Genomic DNA, 16,938 nt, shown 5'->3' with positions numbered 1-16,938 from the left:
TATATGATGTAACATGAGTGTCTGCTGCGCTTCAGAGATTTAGAGAGAAGGAAAACTATTTTTCACACCGACGTTTAAAGTAAATAATTTACATCAAGTATTCTGTCATTGCATTCAACACTTGAACTCATTAATCATCATAATATTTATTGTTCCCAAGTATAGAACTCCAATCTATTCAAGGGCGTTCCGTCAGTTATCAGTTCCTCAAAATACATACAACTACTCCCAATACACTGCAATGGTACCAATGGCGAAGGTGAGGAAAATTAAAAAAAATTTCATTCTATATTTGAATGTGAAAAGTTTCTCTCGAGTGTGTTTCATTGTGCCCGTGGCATCTTCTGAGGAGAAAAATTCCATAATTGAATGATGTATTGTTATAAACAAGTTCTCCATGTGTGGAAAATGCTCAGTCATTTCGATAAAAAGTCCTTCTCAGACAAAATATTAACATTTATTTCTTCTGTTGACGTTTTTTCGCTATAAAATGAATTTATTATTGTCTGAAAATGAACCATTCCGGAAAATATCTGGGGGAAGCTACCGATTTTACATGAAAAAAAACTGTTTCGAAAATTCTGAAACAGTTTTCTGTGTTTCATTAAAAGCCTGAATAGTGTATGATAGCGTATGTTGTAGCCTAAAACAAAAAAAAAGAGTGCAATTGGAGTTCTCTAAATTATATATTGTTCGAAATTTTGGACTTTGTTTTGGTCCTTCCACAAATTTCCATGACTCAATTCTAATTGTGAGTCACTATGAATAATAAACAGAAGTTGAACCCATATATTTTAGCGGAAATGGTTTCCACTGTTGGAAAAATCAAGGGTTTTATATATTTTTTATTGTTACAATAAAAACTTTTGAACGATCATTCGAGATGCTACCCTATTACTCTTTTACAATCTCTCTCATCGCCAGGCTTGGGAAATTCCCGAACAAGAATCTTTTTTTTAATACTCTTAAAAAATACAGCGGTAAAATGGGGTGAAAAACGAAGTGTTTTCTTTCCACAAAAGTCACTCATAATACACATCTCGAGACGATCTACAAAAAAGTTTCTATAAAAGTTTTTCGATCTTTCGAAGATACCCATTAAAAAATGATCTCCTAATTCACTTGTTAATTATTAGGGTTTCTACTATATCTCAAATACACAGATGATTCCAAGGAAAGTTTCTGGCCATTTTTAAAATTCCTGATTTCATTTTTGATGGGCCTATTTAAAAAAAAATATATAAATAGGTTTTGATTAGTAGATTTTCTAAACTGTTTGATAAAAATAACCAACATAAAAGTGAAAACTACCTCAACTGACCATTTGAAATGAGAACAATTTTCTTTCTCTAAGCTATCTGTCCGAAAAGGTGAAGATAAATAGAAAAAGATTTCTCAAAGATGAGTTAAGAAAATTTCAGACCATTTTTGTGGACTCGCTTTTTTGTTTTATCCATGGTGGCTTATCATTGGATGTGAATCGAAGAAAATTATACAATTAAAAAATTAACAATCATCAATATCTCGGTTAATCATGGACCTAGGGAACTCCGAATGCGCCCATCTCTCTCCTTATGGAAAATACTTTCCAATAGAATAGAGAAACGGTTCAGTAAATTCGGATGCAATTTTTGATGTGCAGAATCAACAGATTTTCCTGAGTAAAATCTATGAAGTAACTAAATTTCATCTCTCATGAGACAGCACTTCAGTAGCAAATCGGTCTGTGAAATTTTGAATCATTTCCTTATGGGACAAATTTGAATTTGATAGAATGATTAATTTTTTTTCCAGAGAGAAAGGAGGAAGCACGAATCAACAGAATAGAAATGGAGAAATAAGTTCTATTACTCTCTCAGCGTAAAAAAATGTCATTGTCAAGCGAGTCGCAATTAAGAATTAGTTTTGTATATATGTACATAGTAGTACATAAGATAGTAGGTGTCTTAAGTCTCTACTAATCCTGATCTGGTCACGTCAAGTTCATTGGGGAGGAGTTCTCAATTTCATCCAGTCTTTTTTTTCTACTGATTTTACAATGCCGAAAACACCACAGTTTACGTGTGATCAATTATTTGAGCTTTTCAATGGTTGGTCTTTCATGAAAGATGGGCAGTACTTGCAATACAAGGATCCTATTTGGCAGTCTGCATCTAGGGCGACAGGGGATAAATTGCACAAAGACCATCTTTATCAATACATTACCCAAAATCGTGGAACAGAGAACAAAAAAGCTGAGACGGGGTTGTCGTATCGACTTCATAGGAGTTCAATCCATACGAACAAACAAAAACCAAAAAAAAATAACGAAAAAAATTCCAATTGGTCCATGAAAATTCCAAAGCCAAACTACCAAGATCTGGAAGCATTGAGAACGATTATTCACCTGAATGTGAAGGAATAGAATAAATTGGGCCTGAACTTGAAGAAATACAAGGAAAGAGTATATGAAGTTCTTGACGACGGTTGGTGTGATCAGGTGTACTATACAATATTCGAACAGTTGAAGCTACCGTATCCATTTACTTTCAAGTATGCAAAAATTGACAGATCCCCAGGTGGGACTTTTATAACTATTAAAGGTCACTGTCGCGAATGTCAAACAGAAATCCATCTATACAGTTCATCTGAGCCCACAGAAAATGGAATCGATTTTCATATATCAACTTTAGATACGAGAGGAGTCGTTCACACGAAGAAGAGGCAACTTCGAGGAGACAAAAGGAAAGAGGTGGCATAAGGGTTGAGGGGAAAATCAGCATACCTGTGGCAACGAGAAGCAGCACATCGGCGGATGGAGTTTGGTGATGCCAGGCCTGCAGACATATATTCATTAGAGGTTCTTCGTAAAGTGAAACAACAAGCAATAGAGGAAGAACTCGGATTAAAATCTGGAGATAATGCTCTTGTCTCTTTGTATAAGCTAGCACAATCTGCTGAGTACTCAGCTAGCATCCGCGAGGTAGCTTTATACAAACCATACGTTATGTATTGGCTCCCTGAGCAACTCACCATGTACAGAATTTTTTTAAAAAGTGACAAAATTGGTATGATCAGCATTGACGGAACAGGGACTATATCAGCACCGTTACCAGCAACAGATGGTTCCAACAATCCAACTTTTATGTATCAAGCAGTGACAGGCTTAAACGATAAAATCCTCCCATTGTTTCAAATGGCGTCAGCAAAACATGATGCGAATACTCTGGCATATTGGATTCGGGAGTGGATGCTCCCGTTCAGGTGCTAAGGCTCCTAAGGAAGTGATTACGGATTTCTCATTAGCACTGTTGAACGGTGTAACAATGGCTTTTAACGAATGTTCTCTGCAGAAATATGAGGATCGATGGTTCTCGCAAGTTTCAGCGTCCAATGGTGCGTCCAAGATCGAGCAGATGACTGTCTTACGGCTTGACATTGCTCATCTCATCAAATTCATAACTAACGAGTCGTGCTTTTCAAAAAATCAGCCTCACGTGAAAGATTTTTTTGTACGCTCTGTAGTACTGCTAGTTCTTCAAACAAATCGAGAAGAATTCCAGAATCTTCTGCTTGCAGTCCTTACCATAGCATTCTCTCCGAAGATTCAAGAGGACAATAGTAAAGATGAGTGCTACAAATCACGGGAGAAGTTATTGAATCTGATGAAGACGGGCTTGAAAGATTGGAACCAAAATTGTCGTAACTCGGAGGACGATCCTTTTGCCAATCTCAGCAACATGAATTCGGATGAACTCGAAGGAAATGGAGACGACAATGAGAGGCCTATCGTGAGCTTCATCAATGTTATTGTAAAGGAAAGTAAGAAGAACGCAATATCGGGAGGGACTGTGAATAAACACACGTGCCCAAGTTTCGGGGAGAAGCTCGTTAAATTATCAAAGCGATTTGTATTATTGACGCACATAATACCGAATCTTCATCGTCAGGTAATGGATCATGGGATAGCTGAAATTGAGAGGGCATCATCAGCACGTAGCGAAGCATATTTTGAGGATCTCAAAAAGAATATTTTGATGGGACAGAAGTGTCTATGGCTTGACAAGGTCGTAGTTCAACACTTAAAAGCATTGAGTGGTACCGTCAACTTATTAGCACCCAACAAACATTCTAAAGTTCCGCCGAGAAGTGCTGGCAGTTTGGCTGATGGAGGTGGCGATGATGAGAACCGCGATTCCAGTCATAACGAGAGCGAAGAATCCCGTGGACGACCCACACCATCTCCACGAACGAATGCACCAGATTCTCCTGTTAGTACTACTGCCAAGTCAATAGTCGAATTCAGTTCATTGGATAACTCAGCTTACAAAGAAAGGAAGAATGTTTCAGAAGAACATCCAGAAGATCCTCAGGAACAACCACCACAACGCGTCTCTTTGGGTAATAAACGTCCATTGGTCCGTCCTATCGATTTTTCAGATGCTCCTCATGAATCTACATGCGACGATTCCATATTGACAAACGATTCTTTTGATGGAGAAGCAATGGCACGTAATTCCCCTATGTTGGGTGGTCAATCAGCTATGAATGGCATCAAGCTGAACCCCAAGGAGAAATCGAGTGAGATGCACGTCATCGATTTGTCTTCATCACCTATATCTCCAATTCATCCAGTATTGAAGAGAAGAAAAATCTGCATTTTGGAATCTGAGCCCGACATACCTTCATCGACTCTCCTCAATTCGTGTTCTAAAAGTGATGCTCCTCAAAAATACTCGCCATCAGTGTTAATGGATATTTCGAACAGTGGGAATGGAAACTCATACCTGAATGAGAAGGATGGTTGGAGAGGATTACTTTCCAAGGAAACCGAGGATGGCATCTACATTCAATGCTGTCCAGATATAGAAAATCTCCATTCACGGCCAAGACTAAGTAAAAAACTACCCCTATTGATAAAGGGTAATCATTTAGCTCTCATTCAGACTTCTCGGGGTTTACTCAAATTTCAAAATACGTGCGGAGTTGATGCAATTCTCCATTGTATTCGGGCTGGATATGTGGATTGGGTTACCTGCAGAGAGTATATCAATCAATCTGATCTGAAAACTTTTGATGTTGTTAAAGTATTGTCAAGAAGGGGAAGAGTTCAACAGGTTTATAAGTTACGTTTCGAATTGATACTGACATTGAAAAAGCCTGATGGGAATATCGTGAACTGCGAATCTAATATTGGCATACTTACTGAAAGATTGTTGAAGGGAGAGCCCTCGATCACGACGTCGACCATGTGCAGTGATTGTGGCGAAGGGAATAGTAGAGAAAAAGTTGTATTGGAACTTGATCTGAATCCACTGTATAGGAGTGGTTTGAAGGGCCTCCAGGAATCTCTCGATATCTACACTCAGTCTCGAACTCCACCACTTTGTAAGACATGTGTTAAAGAACAATCCATGATAATTAGTTATGGGTCCCATTTATTCATCGATATTGAAGCTTTAGAAGGGAGGAATCTAGCCAAGAAGAGTGGATATTTGAAAACTTACAGGAGTAAATTCACATTGGGTGAAATACTACGTGATTTGCAATGCGAAACCGACTCGTATAAATTGGTTGGGGCGATCGAACATGAAGGTGGTACGGACTCAGAAATCCCAAAACATTATAAGGCACTCTTTCTACAAAGTCGTAAAGGCCAGGAGTGCTGGAAAATACACGATGGATTGACACCTAACGCTAAACCTCATAAGCTGAAACGGAAAGAAATTACGGAAGAAAAATCGCTACACATGCTTTTCTACATTCAGACCACCCCTAGCAAGCTGTGGAACAGTGGGATTGACAATTGATGTATGAACTTAATCTCAATAAATAGCGGTTGATTAACATTGAGTCTTTCAGTTCCTTGTCGTCTTGCCTTATTGAGAGCTTTTTACCATTCGTCCATCCCTTCCCTCCTTTCCTAGAAGAATGAATCCATTGAAGGCTTAGGTGAAAACCAATCGGATAAAGATCAATTCTCTGGGCTGACAAGATCAATTGAACACTTAATCCAATTCTGGTGGGAACAATATCAATTTTCCAATCAACTACTCTCAACTACAAACGATTCCAGATGCGAACCTAACGTCAATTTTTCCAATGAATGGGATTGTTACCCGCTTTGATCATAACAAATCAAGCGAATGGTCGGTTCTATTCCGATGGAATAAAAATCAATTCTGCAATCAACAACAAATGATTTCATTAAAAATTCAGTGTGAATTTCCCCAGAAATAAAATAAAATGTTCAATTTCCTTCTTCTTGAGAGATCAATCGAACATTCATTTCATTTCAATCAAGAAAAATCAACAATACAATAAACTACAATCGACTACAAACGATTTCAGTTGAGAACCGAACGTCAATTACCCACTAAATGCGATTTTTGATCCCCTTGGTCTCAAAAAATCAACTGAATGATCAGTTCAATTCTGATCGATCAAAAATCAAATTTACAATCAACTACAAACGATCGCAGATGATAATCCAACGTTAATTTTCCCACCAATGGGTTTACTAACCCCCTTGGGTTCAAAAGGTCAATTAAACATTCAGTTTGATTCCGATTGAGAAAAATTATATTATGTCACAGCGACCGATAAACTTCGTTTCCAACCTCGCTTCGCTCGGTTCAAACGCGGTTTCTGGTCGCTAGACATAAAATACTATAGACCACTCGGGCACAAACTTTGTTTTCAACGAATGTGAATACAGACCTCGCCTTCGGCTCGACCTGTAAATTTCACATTCGTCGAAAACGAACTTAGTGCCCTAGTGCTCTAATGTACTATTTTCTAATTGGATACTATCAATTGAAGAGGATATCAGACGAGGATCTGACGGTGTTTCTCTCTTGGCTATGATTTTCATCACCCCTGGACTGGAAAGATCGATGAAATGCTGAGTCCAATTCTGCTCGAAAAAAATATCAATTCTACAATCAACTACTATCAACTACAAACGATTTCACATAGGAATCGCAAGTCAATTACCTAATGAATGAGATTTTTACTCCTCATGGTTTTCAAAATTCAACTGAATGATCAGTTCAATTCCAATTGAAGAAGAATCAATTCTACAGTCAACTACAAAGTATTGTAGATTAGAATCCAACATTAATATTCCCAATAATATGATTCCTAATACCCTCGATCTTGAAAGATCGATTACACATTCAGTTCAATTCCAATAAAAAAAAATCATTCCTACAATCAACTGCAATCGATTGCAGATCAGAATTCAACGTTGATTTTGCCAATAATACGATTTTTAAAAGCATTGGTCCTAAATGACCACATGAATATTCTGTTCGATTTCGATCGAGCAGAAATCAATTTTACAATCGACTACAATCAACTACAAATGATTTCTGTTAGATATCCAACGTTCATTGTACAATGAATACGATTCTCAACAATCTCGGTCCTAAAAATTCAATTGAACGGTCAGTCCGATTCCAATCGAAAAAAAAATCGATTCTACAATCAACTACACACGATTTCTGCCAAGTTTCAAACTTCATTTTTTTGCGATGATTTTTACCCTCTCTGTGCTTAAAAAATGGATTAAACGATCAGTTTCATGTTTATTAGAAAAATTCCCATCCTACAATCGACTACAAACGATTTCAGGCAGGAATCCACTTTTTTTTTAGCCATAGTTGTAGAATAGTTCCTAACTATTTCACAGCTATCAATCAGTTCCAACTTGTGCTCCGAAAATCGACTGGACGCTCATTTCAGTTCGGATTGGAAACATTCCAAAACTACAATCAAGTATGAACATTGGTTCATAGGGATCTTCTTACCTTTCTAATTCTTTTCATTTTCTAGAACAACTACAAACGGAATCTTCTACATGTTTCAACTCTCTACCACCCTTATTTCGCGGTGCATTGATAATCTATAAGTACTATAATCAACTACAAACCATTTTAGACCGATGTCATTTGGCTATAGCTATCAATCAGTTCCTACTTGTGCTCCGTAAATCGGTTGAACGCTCATTTGATTTTCGATTGCGGAAATTCCAAAACTACAATCAACTACAAACGATTGCACATAAGAATCCTACGTCATTTCAAATACAACTAAGAAATAGTTCCTAACTTTTTAAAAACAATCGATTGAACGTTTATTACGATTCCGATCGTGAAATTTCCAGAAGTACTATCAACTACAAATGATTGCAGATGAGAATCCAATGTCACTCCAGCTTTAACAATGAAATAGTTTCTAACTGTATTTCAAAAATGGATTGAACGCTCATTTCAGTTCGGATTGGGAAAATTCCAAACTACAATCAAGTACGAACGTTGGTTTATAAGGTTCTGCATTTTTTTTTTCACTTCCAACAACAACTAGAAAACGAATTCTTTTACATATCTCAACTGTCGGCCACCCCGTTTTCTCGGTGCATTGGAAATTTGTGAGCACTACAAACAACTACAAACGATTTTAGACAGGAATCCGAGCTCATTCTGGCTATAGCTTTCAATCAGTTCCTACTTGGGCTCAAAAAATCGATTGCATGCTCGTTTGATTTCCGATTGTGAAAATTCCAAAACTACAATCAACTACAAACGATTGCAGATAAGAATCCCACGTCATTTCAAATACAACTATGAAATGGTTCCTAACTGTATTTCAAAAATGGAGTGAACGCTCATTTCAGTTCGGATTGGAGAAATTCCAAAACTACAATCAAGTATGGACGTTGGTTCATAAGGATCTTTGTTTCTTTTTAATTTTTTTCACTTCCAACAACAGCTACAAACGAATTCTTTTACATATCTCAACTGTCTGCCACCCCGTTTTCTCGGTGTATTGAAAATCTGTGAGTACTACAAACAACTACAAACCATTTTAGACAGGAATCCGAGCTCATTTTGGCTATATCTGTCAACAAGTTCCTACTTGGGCTCCAAAAATCGATTGGATGCTCGTTTGAGTTTGGATTGGGAAAATTCCAAAACTACAATCAAGTATGGACGTTGGTTCATAAGGATCTTCTTTTCTTTTTAATTTTTTTTACTGTTAGAAACACCTACAAACGAATTCTTCTACATATCTCAACTCTACACCACCCTTTCTTCTTGGTGCATTGGAAATTTGTGAGCACTACAAACGACTACTAACGATTTTAGACAGGAATCCGAGCTCATTCTGGCTGTAGCTTTCAATCAGTTCCTACTCATCAATTCGGTTGAACGCTCAGTTGATTTTCGATTGCGAAAATTCCAAAACTACAATCAACTACAAATGATTGCAGATAAGAATCCCACGTCATTTCAAATACAACTATGAAATAGTTCCTAACTGTTGAAAAAAAATCGATTGAACGTTTATTACGGTTCCGATTGAGAAATTTCCAGAACTATAATCAACTACAAACGATGACAGACGAGAATCCAATGTCACTCCAGCTCTAACTATGGAATAATTCCTAAGTGTATTTCAAAAACGAATTGGACGCTCAATTTCAAACTATAAACAAGAAAAACGTTACTACTATCACCAGTAGCTCAAAATCTACCAATTGTGAAATTTTGGTTCAAATCCAACCAAGTGGGGTCCCCACTTCACGGAGCTCCTCTATCCTTCATCCTCCAAGCCTATTAATACGGAACTTCCTCCGAACCTGTCCGTTCCACCAATTTTTCGTACCCACATTACCCTCACTTCCACCTCCAACACCTTAGTTAATAGGGCTTCCACTTCCTTCCTCCCGTCCCCCACCGCTAGCTCTATCTTCCTGATTATCAAATTCTTTTTTCTTCTCTCCCTCTCCAGCTTCTCTTCCTTCCATTCCAACTCTCTTAGCCTTCCCTCGATTTGTGGCTCCGCTGTACTTCCTTCCCCACTCCCCCCCGCTTTTTCTGTTTCCTCCCTCCTTATCTCCTCCACTATTTTCTTTAGCTGATCTATCTTCTCACATTTTTTTTCCAGTTCTACCATCGTTTTAGCACTCTCCTCCTCTGCCCTCCTTCTCTCCATCTGAGAATCCATCGCCTGTTTTTCCATTTCATTCATCTTTTCCCATATTTTCTCTTTTTTCTCTATGCTATCCTTTACCCTTTTCACCTCCTCCCTCGTCGCCCCACTGTCCTCCTTTACCTCCTTCAATCTTTCCAACGTCTCAAACTTGAAAGACTGAATTATTTTCGTGAGTTTCGCAACCGGGTCTTCTCTCCCCTTCCTTTTCTTCCCTCTTTCTCCTCTGTCCGACGACTCCTCCGACTCCGAGCTTCTTCTTTTATTGCCCTCTTCTGACTTTTCGCTCTTCACTTCCTGCCTTTCTCTCTCCCTTTTCCCGTAAATCCCACCAAAACCTGTCCCCGTCTTTCCCTGTCTCCGGTATTGATCTCTCAGTATAGCCTCCACCTCGCTCAGCTGTCCCCTTTTTCGAGCCCTTAATCTTTCCAACTCTGAATTCTCTCCCGACGCTCCCGCTGATTCATAGTACGATTCGTTCATTCTATCTCCTTCTACCTCCTCCTTCTCTAGATCGCTCCCCCCTCCTGTCACCCCCTCCAACTCTTCCCTCTGCCCCTTCTGATCACCGTCTTTCGTCTCCGCCACCTGTAGCGATACGCGAGACTTCTGCCAGAACGCACTCATTCTTCATTACCTGTGCCTCCCTTGTTTACCCACCAACTTCCTCTCCTACTTTCCCTTTCCACTGCTTTCTCCTTTATTCTCTGCCTGTCACTTCCTCTCCTTCCCCCTGACCTTCCTCCTCACCACCTTTCTGCCGCCGCCCCTTCCGCTATTCCCTTTCACTTCCTCCTGGCCTTTCTATCTACCTTATGCCCTTCCTCCGCCCTTTCTCGCAGCTATCCCCTATAAACTATACCCTGGACACACCTATGGTCACCCGATAACCACACTTTTCCCTCCTAACCTAAAACACGCACTCCCACACTCATACACTAAATTCCAGTCACATCCTACCACTCACCACTTCTGTCACACCCCCTTCACTCGTCCTTTTTTCTACCCTTATTAGCACCACCCACACACTCCCTCTTTCTTCCCCTATTACTCAAAAATGAGCAAAATTGCACCAAAATTTTCCGCGACCACTTTCCTACCGCTATATCCTCGCAGTCCGGAAACGTAAGTCCCAGAATGGATATGTACCATTTCTATTTTTTAATAAAATTGAAAGGAAAAGGTTTACACGAATAATCGCACATATGCTGAAACAATTTCACTCAACATCATATCAGGAAGAGATTCTATGAGGACGTATGAATTACCAAAAAATAAATAAAACCCCATTATTTTCCTAAGTAAAATCGTTGATTTTTACAAAAATTCTCATTTTTTGACATTTTTTTACGTCTTATGCGAATAACGAGAGAACTGCTGAGGCGATCTCCTCTACAAACTAATCAGTTCTAAGTTACATGAAGACCCATCGATTGCAAAAAAAAAATTAAATCGCTTTATTTGTTCAGGAGAAATCGTTGGACAAAATTTTTACCACATACGTACACACACACATACACACACCACGGATCCTTTCGGCGAGGAACGCCTTTACCCTCCGAGAGTTTTCACAGGTTGGAAGGTCCTGCAACGTGGCGTGTCCCCAGGTGGTGGATGGGGGAATGCTCGATATTGTGAACTGCCGTTCAGAATATAGGGTATCGACTAAATCAAATACGTCGGCGCGAACCAACACCTTCCGAGAAGCCCAACTCTAAAAGCGGTGTGTAGGGTGGGCTCCCTATAACAGCCTTACAAAGTTGTATAGTGGCTCTGTTTAACAGCCAAACAAAAAGTGTTGATTAGTGATGAGAACACAAAAATATCTCAGATAGTAACCCCTCTTCAAGAGGTAAATCCTACCATTGGTTCCGATCTGGTGCAAGCCCCGGTGGCCAATCCCGGCTCCTTGGATTCTGGGAAGAGCCAACCATCACACTTCTCAAAGGCGGACCACTTGGCCTCAGATACTACAAGTGGAGTGACAGACTCAAAATATGACTGAAATCACCAACTCGAATGGAGGATCGAGACAGGAGCAGGCTTGGGACCGTGACGAGAAGCTCATTGGAGATCTTCTGTCCCAGATAACGGACAAAAACTAGCGGAACATCAATGAAGGAATACGACAGCTCGCCAGGAGCATCCAAACTCCTGCAAAACGTCTCCGATCAATCTGTCAAGGTGCATCAGAGCAAGGGGCTACGCAGAAGACGAAAGCTCATGAGCCAACATCGAAGGACGTGGGATCACGAAGTGGGGTGCAGAATGAGCACCAGACCAAGAAGAAGAGAAATCACGAGTCCCCGGGAACGGATCCTAACGCTCTGAAAAGGTCTCGACAGGAGACCACACCAATCCAACCGAAGCGGGTGTCGGAACCGCAGAGGGATGCAGGCAAACACCAGCAAATCGAGCCGGATAAATATGAGGTTCACGACAGTGAGGGCTGGCAGAAGTGGCAGCGTCGAAGGAAGAAATCTGAGGAAGGTCCTGAGTCGCTTCGGCAAAACCCAAGCCGGAGGCGAACCCAGAGGAAATCAGCGGTCAGGCCAAAAGCACTGATCATTCGCCCTAAGGAGAAGGAGATGTACTCCGAAATCCTACGGGGAGTGAAGAAGGATAGCGCTTGTGGTGAGGCTAGCGATTGCATCGAGAAGATCAGATACACGGCCGCAGGGGACATGCTGATTATCCTCAACAAGAAGGAGACCGATGGAGCTTCCCAGCTACGATCAGCCATTGCTGACCTGCTCGGCCAAGAGGCCGATGTGCTAAGCAAAGATCCCCGGGAAGATATCGAAATCAAGTACATTGATGAGGATACATCCAAAGAGGACGTCCTTGAGGTCCTACAAAGAGCTGTAGGTGAGGAACACCAAATGGGTCCTGAGACCATCCAATCTATGCGCAGAGCATACGGTGGAACTCAAACTGCCTGTTTGACCCTCACGTCAGCTGCGGTGAAGAAGATCCTGGGAGAGGACGACCACGGGAAGATTTAGATCGACTGGGTAAACTGCCGCATACGTAGAGTACAGAGACCGGTCAAGTATTTCAAGTGCTGGCACTACGGACATCTCACCAGCAAGTGTAGGAGCGCAGTCGATCGGTCGAAGCTCTGCGCAAGATGTGTAGGGGACGGTCACAAAGCCAAGGACTGCAAGAAAGATCCGCGACGTGCCCTCTGCAGCAATAGACGCCCAGCTTACATATCAGCACTCCGGAAGCTCACCAGAAAAAGGCGCTAGAGTAAAGAAGGTCCGCAGGGTTTTGCAGCTCAACCTCAACCATTATGGGGACGCACATGATTTGCTTACGCAAACGGTGCGTGAGCTGAAGGCTGATTTGGTAATGATCTCGGAGCCGTATCAACATCTTGGCACTCAATCCTGGATTACTGACGCCAGTGGGAAGGCAGTAATCTGGGCTTGTAAGAATTAGCCATTCCAAGACACCGTAAGCAGAAATGGTTTCGTGAAGGCGAAGATCGGTGGAATATATTTTTCCAGCTGTTATGCCCCACCTAGTCTCAGCATTGATGAGTTCACAGACTTCCTAGATAGGCTGACTGTGGATGCCAAGCAACACTTTCCCGTGGTGATAGCTGGAGACTTCAATGCCTGGGCAGTTGACTGGGGAAGTAAGCTAACGAACGCGAAGGGACAAGCTGTACTGGAAGCCATGTCCGCTCTGGACGTGATCTTGCTGAACAGCGGGGATGAACCAACCTTCATGCGGGGGGAGGCGAGCTCAATTGTTGATCTCACCTTCGTGAGTGGTGCTCTCGCTAAGAGAAACTACTNTGTGTTCTTGCTGAACAGCGGGGATGAACCAACCTTCATGCGGGGGGAGGCGAGCTCAATTGTTGATCTCACCTTCGTGAGTGGTGCTCTCGCTAAGAGAAACTACTTATGGAGAGTGAGTAATATCTACACGGCGAGTGACCACCGAGCAATACTCTGGGAGATATGTTCTGACCAGAAAGTCGCATTAACAGCAAAGAAAACCAACAGCGTTGGCTGGCGAGTGAGCACATTCGATCCGGGCTCATATTCGGTGGCATTAGATGACCATCTCATTGCTGGTGCAAATGCGACTGCGAAGACACAGGACATTATGAGAAAGGTGATAAAAGCCTGCGACGCCACTATGACGAGGAAACGAATCACGAATCAACATCCACCGGTGTATTATTGGTGGAATGAGACCATCGCTGTGTTGCGGAAGGGGTGTAACGTAGCTAGAAGGTCATCTCAGCGTGGTAGGAGAAATCCTAACTTCCAGGAGTTAGAGATGAAATACAAGAAGGCACGGCGGAAGCTCAGCAAAGCCATTAAGTATAGCAAGAGACAATGCTGGAGCGAGTTCCTTAGCGAGGTAGAGAATGACCCATGTGGGAGGCCCTACAAGTTGGTGATGACACGACTCAAAAGTTAATCAATGCCATCACCATCGTGCCCGGTGTTCCTAAACAGAATTGTGGAGACGCTGTTTCCGAGTCAACCGGGATCTCGCCGCAATACTGAACAATGGGAAGGAGAAATTGTTCCGAAGATCACCAGAGAAGAGTTGATGAAGGCCTGCAAAAGAGTGGGAAACTCCAAAGCTCCAGGGCTGGATGGAATTCCAAACGTCGCGTTGAAACTGGCCATCCACACGATACCAGAGCAGTTCCTGGATGTTTACAACGAGTGCCTTAGAGAAGGCATCTTTCCTGCCGTCTGGAAGCAGCAGAGGTTGGTATTGCTTCCAAAGGGGAATAAACCACCGGAAGAACTTTCATCCTACCGTCCTCTTTGCATGCTCGATACTGCGGGTAAGATTCTCGAGCGTATCATTCACCAGAGGATAGAAGCTGCAGTGGAACCCGTGCTTGCCAGAAATCAGTATGGTTTCAGGAAAAGCCGATCCACACTCGATGCCATCAACCTTGTCGTCGAAACCGCGAGGGAAGCGATTGCAGGGGAACGATGGCTCAATGGCACCAAGGAGTACTGTTTAGTAGTGACACTGGATATCAAGAATGCCTTCAATTCAGACAGGTGGGACTGCATTATGGAGGCTCTTGACAAACTGGAAGTACCAGGATACCTGCAGAGAATGGTCAACAGCTATTTCAGCGGAAGGGTCCTTAAGTACGACACAGAGTCCGGCCCCAGGAAGTAAAAGGTGACAGGAGGAGTACCCCAAAGGTATGGTGGGGCTATGCCCCCAAGGGTATAGTGCGGATGACGTGGCGGTGGTCATTGTTAGGAAGCACCTGGAGGACATAAAGCGTGTTTTCAGCACAACGTTCGAGACGATCCGCTGCTGGATGGATTCTGTTCGATTGAACCTAGCAGAACAGAAGACAGAAGCCGTATTGATCACCAGCAGGGAGAAGATCGAGACCATCACGCTGAAAGTCGGGNTGGATGGATTCTGTTCGATTGAACCTAGCAGAACAGAAGACAGAAGCCGTATTGATCACCAGCAGGAAGAAGATCGAGACGATCACGCTGAAAGTCGGGTCTTGTGAAATCATCTCCCAGCCATTCATTCAATACCTGTGGTGATGATTGATGCACGACTGAACTTCAAGCAGCAAGCCGAGCACGTGGGGACCAAGGCATCTGGTGTGAAATCCACCTTGTCACGCCTCATGCCTAATATTGGGGGACCCAAGCAAAGAAGACGAGCACTGTTGTCTTCAGTGATTACTTCGGTGCTCACATATGCAATTCCCATTTGGGGAGATGTACTACAACTGCAGGAAGCGCGACGCAAGATCGCACCATTCTATCGACTTGGTGCTCTTCGAGTTGCAAGTGCATATCGGACAGTTTCTCAAGACGCGGTATGTATCATCGCAGTAATGTTGCCCATCGAGGTTTTGGCTGAGGAGAGAGGATCGCTGTATAAGCGGAAACGATCGCTCGTATCGAAAACGATAAGCGCCGAAGAACTGGCGGCTGAAGAGAGGCGAAACAGCATGAACCGATGGCAGAAGAAGTGGACGAATTCGACCAAGGGAAGATGGACCTATCATCTAATTCCACACGTAGCCGCGTGGGTAAGTCGAAATCATGGAGAGGTAAATTATCATCTGTGCCAAATGCGGTCAAGATACGGGTGCTTCAGAGAATACCTTCATAGATTCAAGCATGAAGATTCTCCGGAATGTCCCACCTGCTCAGGAGTGGCAGAAGACGCAGAGCATGTATTTTTCTGCTGTCCTCGATTCAGGAACATTTGGAATATCTGGGAGTCAGAACTCACGAGGACTATCTCACCTGAAAATTTGGAGGAAGAAATGCTGTCATCGCAGGCAGCCTGGGACGCAACAAGCAACTTCGCGACAAAAGTCCTGGAGGAGCTCAGAAACGAGGAACGCAAGCGAAAAGCTTCAACATAGGTTAGGGGGACGTACATAAGATGGTGAAGGCGGAAGAGCATACAGCTGAGACCTCCCTCGCGAAGTAATACTTAACGGTGGTGCCGCGAGGGATTCAAAGGTTAGTGAATTTCTCTGATGGGAGTTTAGTGGGTATTGATAGTCACTGTCCGAGCCCCACTTTCACCTGACGGGGGAAAGCTTCTATTCCTTCCCTCAGGTGGTCGTGCGTAAATGCATTCTCCAATAGACGGGGGAAAAAAAACACGCACACACACATACAAACATGTCTTCAAAAATGGTTGCAAATGATTCCAAACGTAATGAAACGTGGACAAATCATGGAAATTCCACATTTGACATTCGGGGTCATTACAATAACTTGAACCGTTGGAATTAAATCACAATGATATTGTCAGCATTCTACTACATTCGGGCCGTGTAATTAAGATAAGAATCAAAATAATAATACGGATCTAAAGTTGTTATTCTCTCCTGTCCGGTAATTCAATTTAACGGAAGATTCTATAATGCTAAATATTCAGGCACAATGCTAAATTATTTTCTTTAAATTCCTGTTAATTTTT

General features: G+C 42.1%; 1 protein-coding gene across 1 annotated transcript; it reads right to left on the bottom strand.

Annotated features, from left to right (window-relative positions):
• Positions 1–9,576: 9,576 nt before the first annotated feature.
• Positions 9,577–10,602, bottom strand: LOC114841269 (uncharacterized protein PF11_0207-like). Its single transcript, XM_029126181.1, has one exon. The coding sequence runs from the start codon at positions 10,600–10,602 to the stop codon at positions 9,577–9,579; it is 1,026 nt and encodes a 341-aa protein (XP_028982014.1).
• Positions 10,603–16,938: the final 6,336 nt, after the last annotated feature.

The sequence above is a fragment of the Diachasma alloeum genome, unplaced genomic scaffold (assembly GCF_001412515.2).
Source record: "Diachasma alloeum isolate Michigan unplaced genomic scaffold, Dall2.0 Dall_scaffold_00292, whole genome shotgun sequence".
In the NCBI taxonomy this organism is placed as follows: Eukaryota; Metazoa; Arthropoda; class Insecta; order Hymenoptera; family Braconidae; genus Diachasma; species Diachasma alloeum.
Note: the sequence above shows the minus strand (reverse complement) of the source record. Positions and strands in the feature narration are given on the sequence as shown.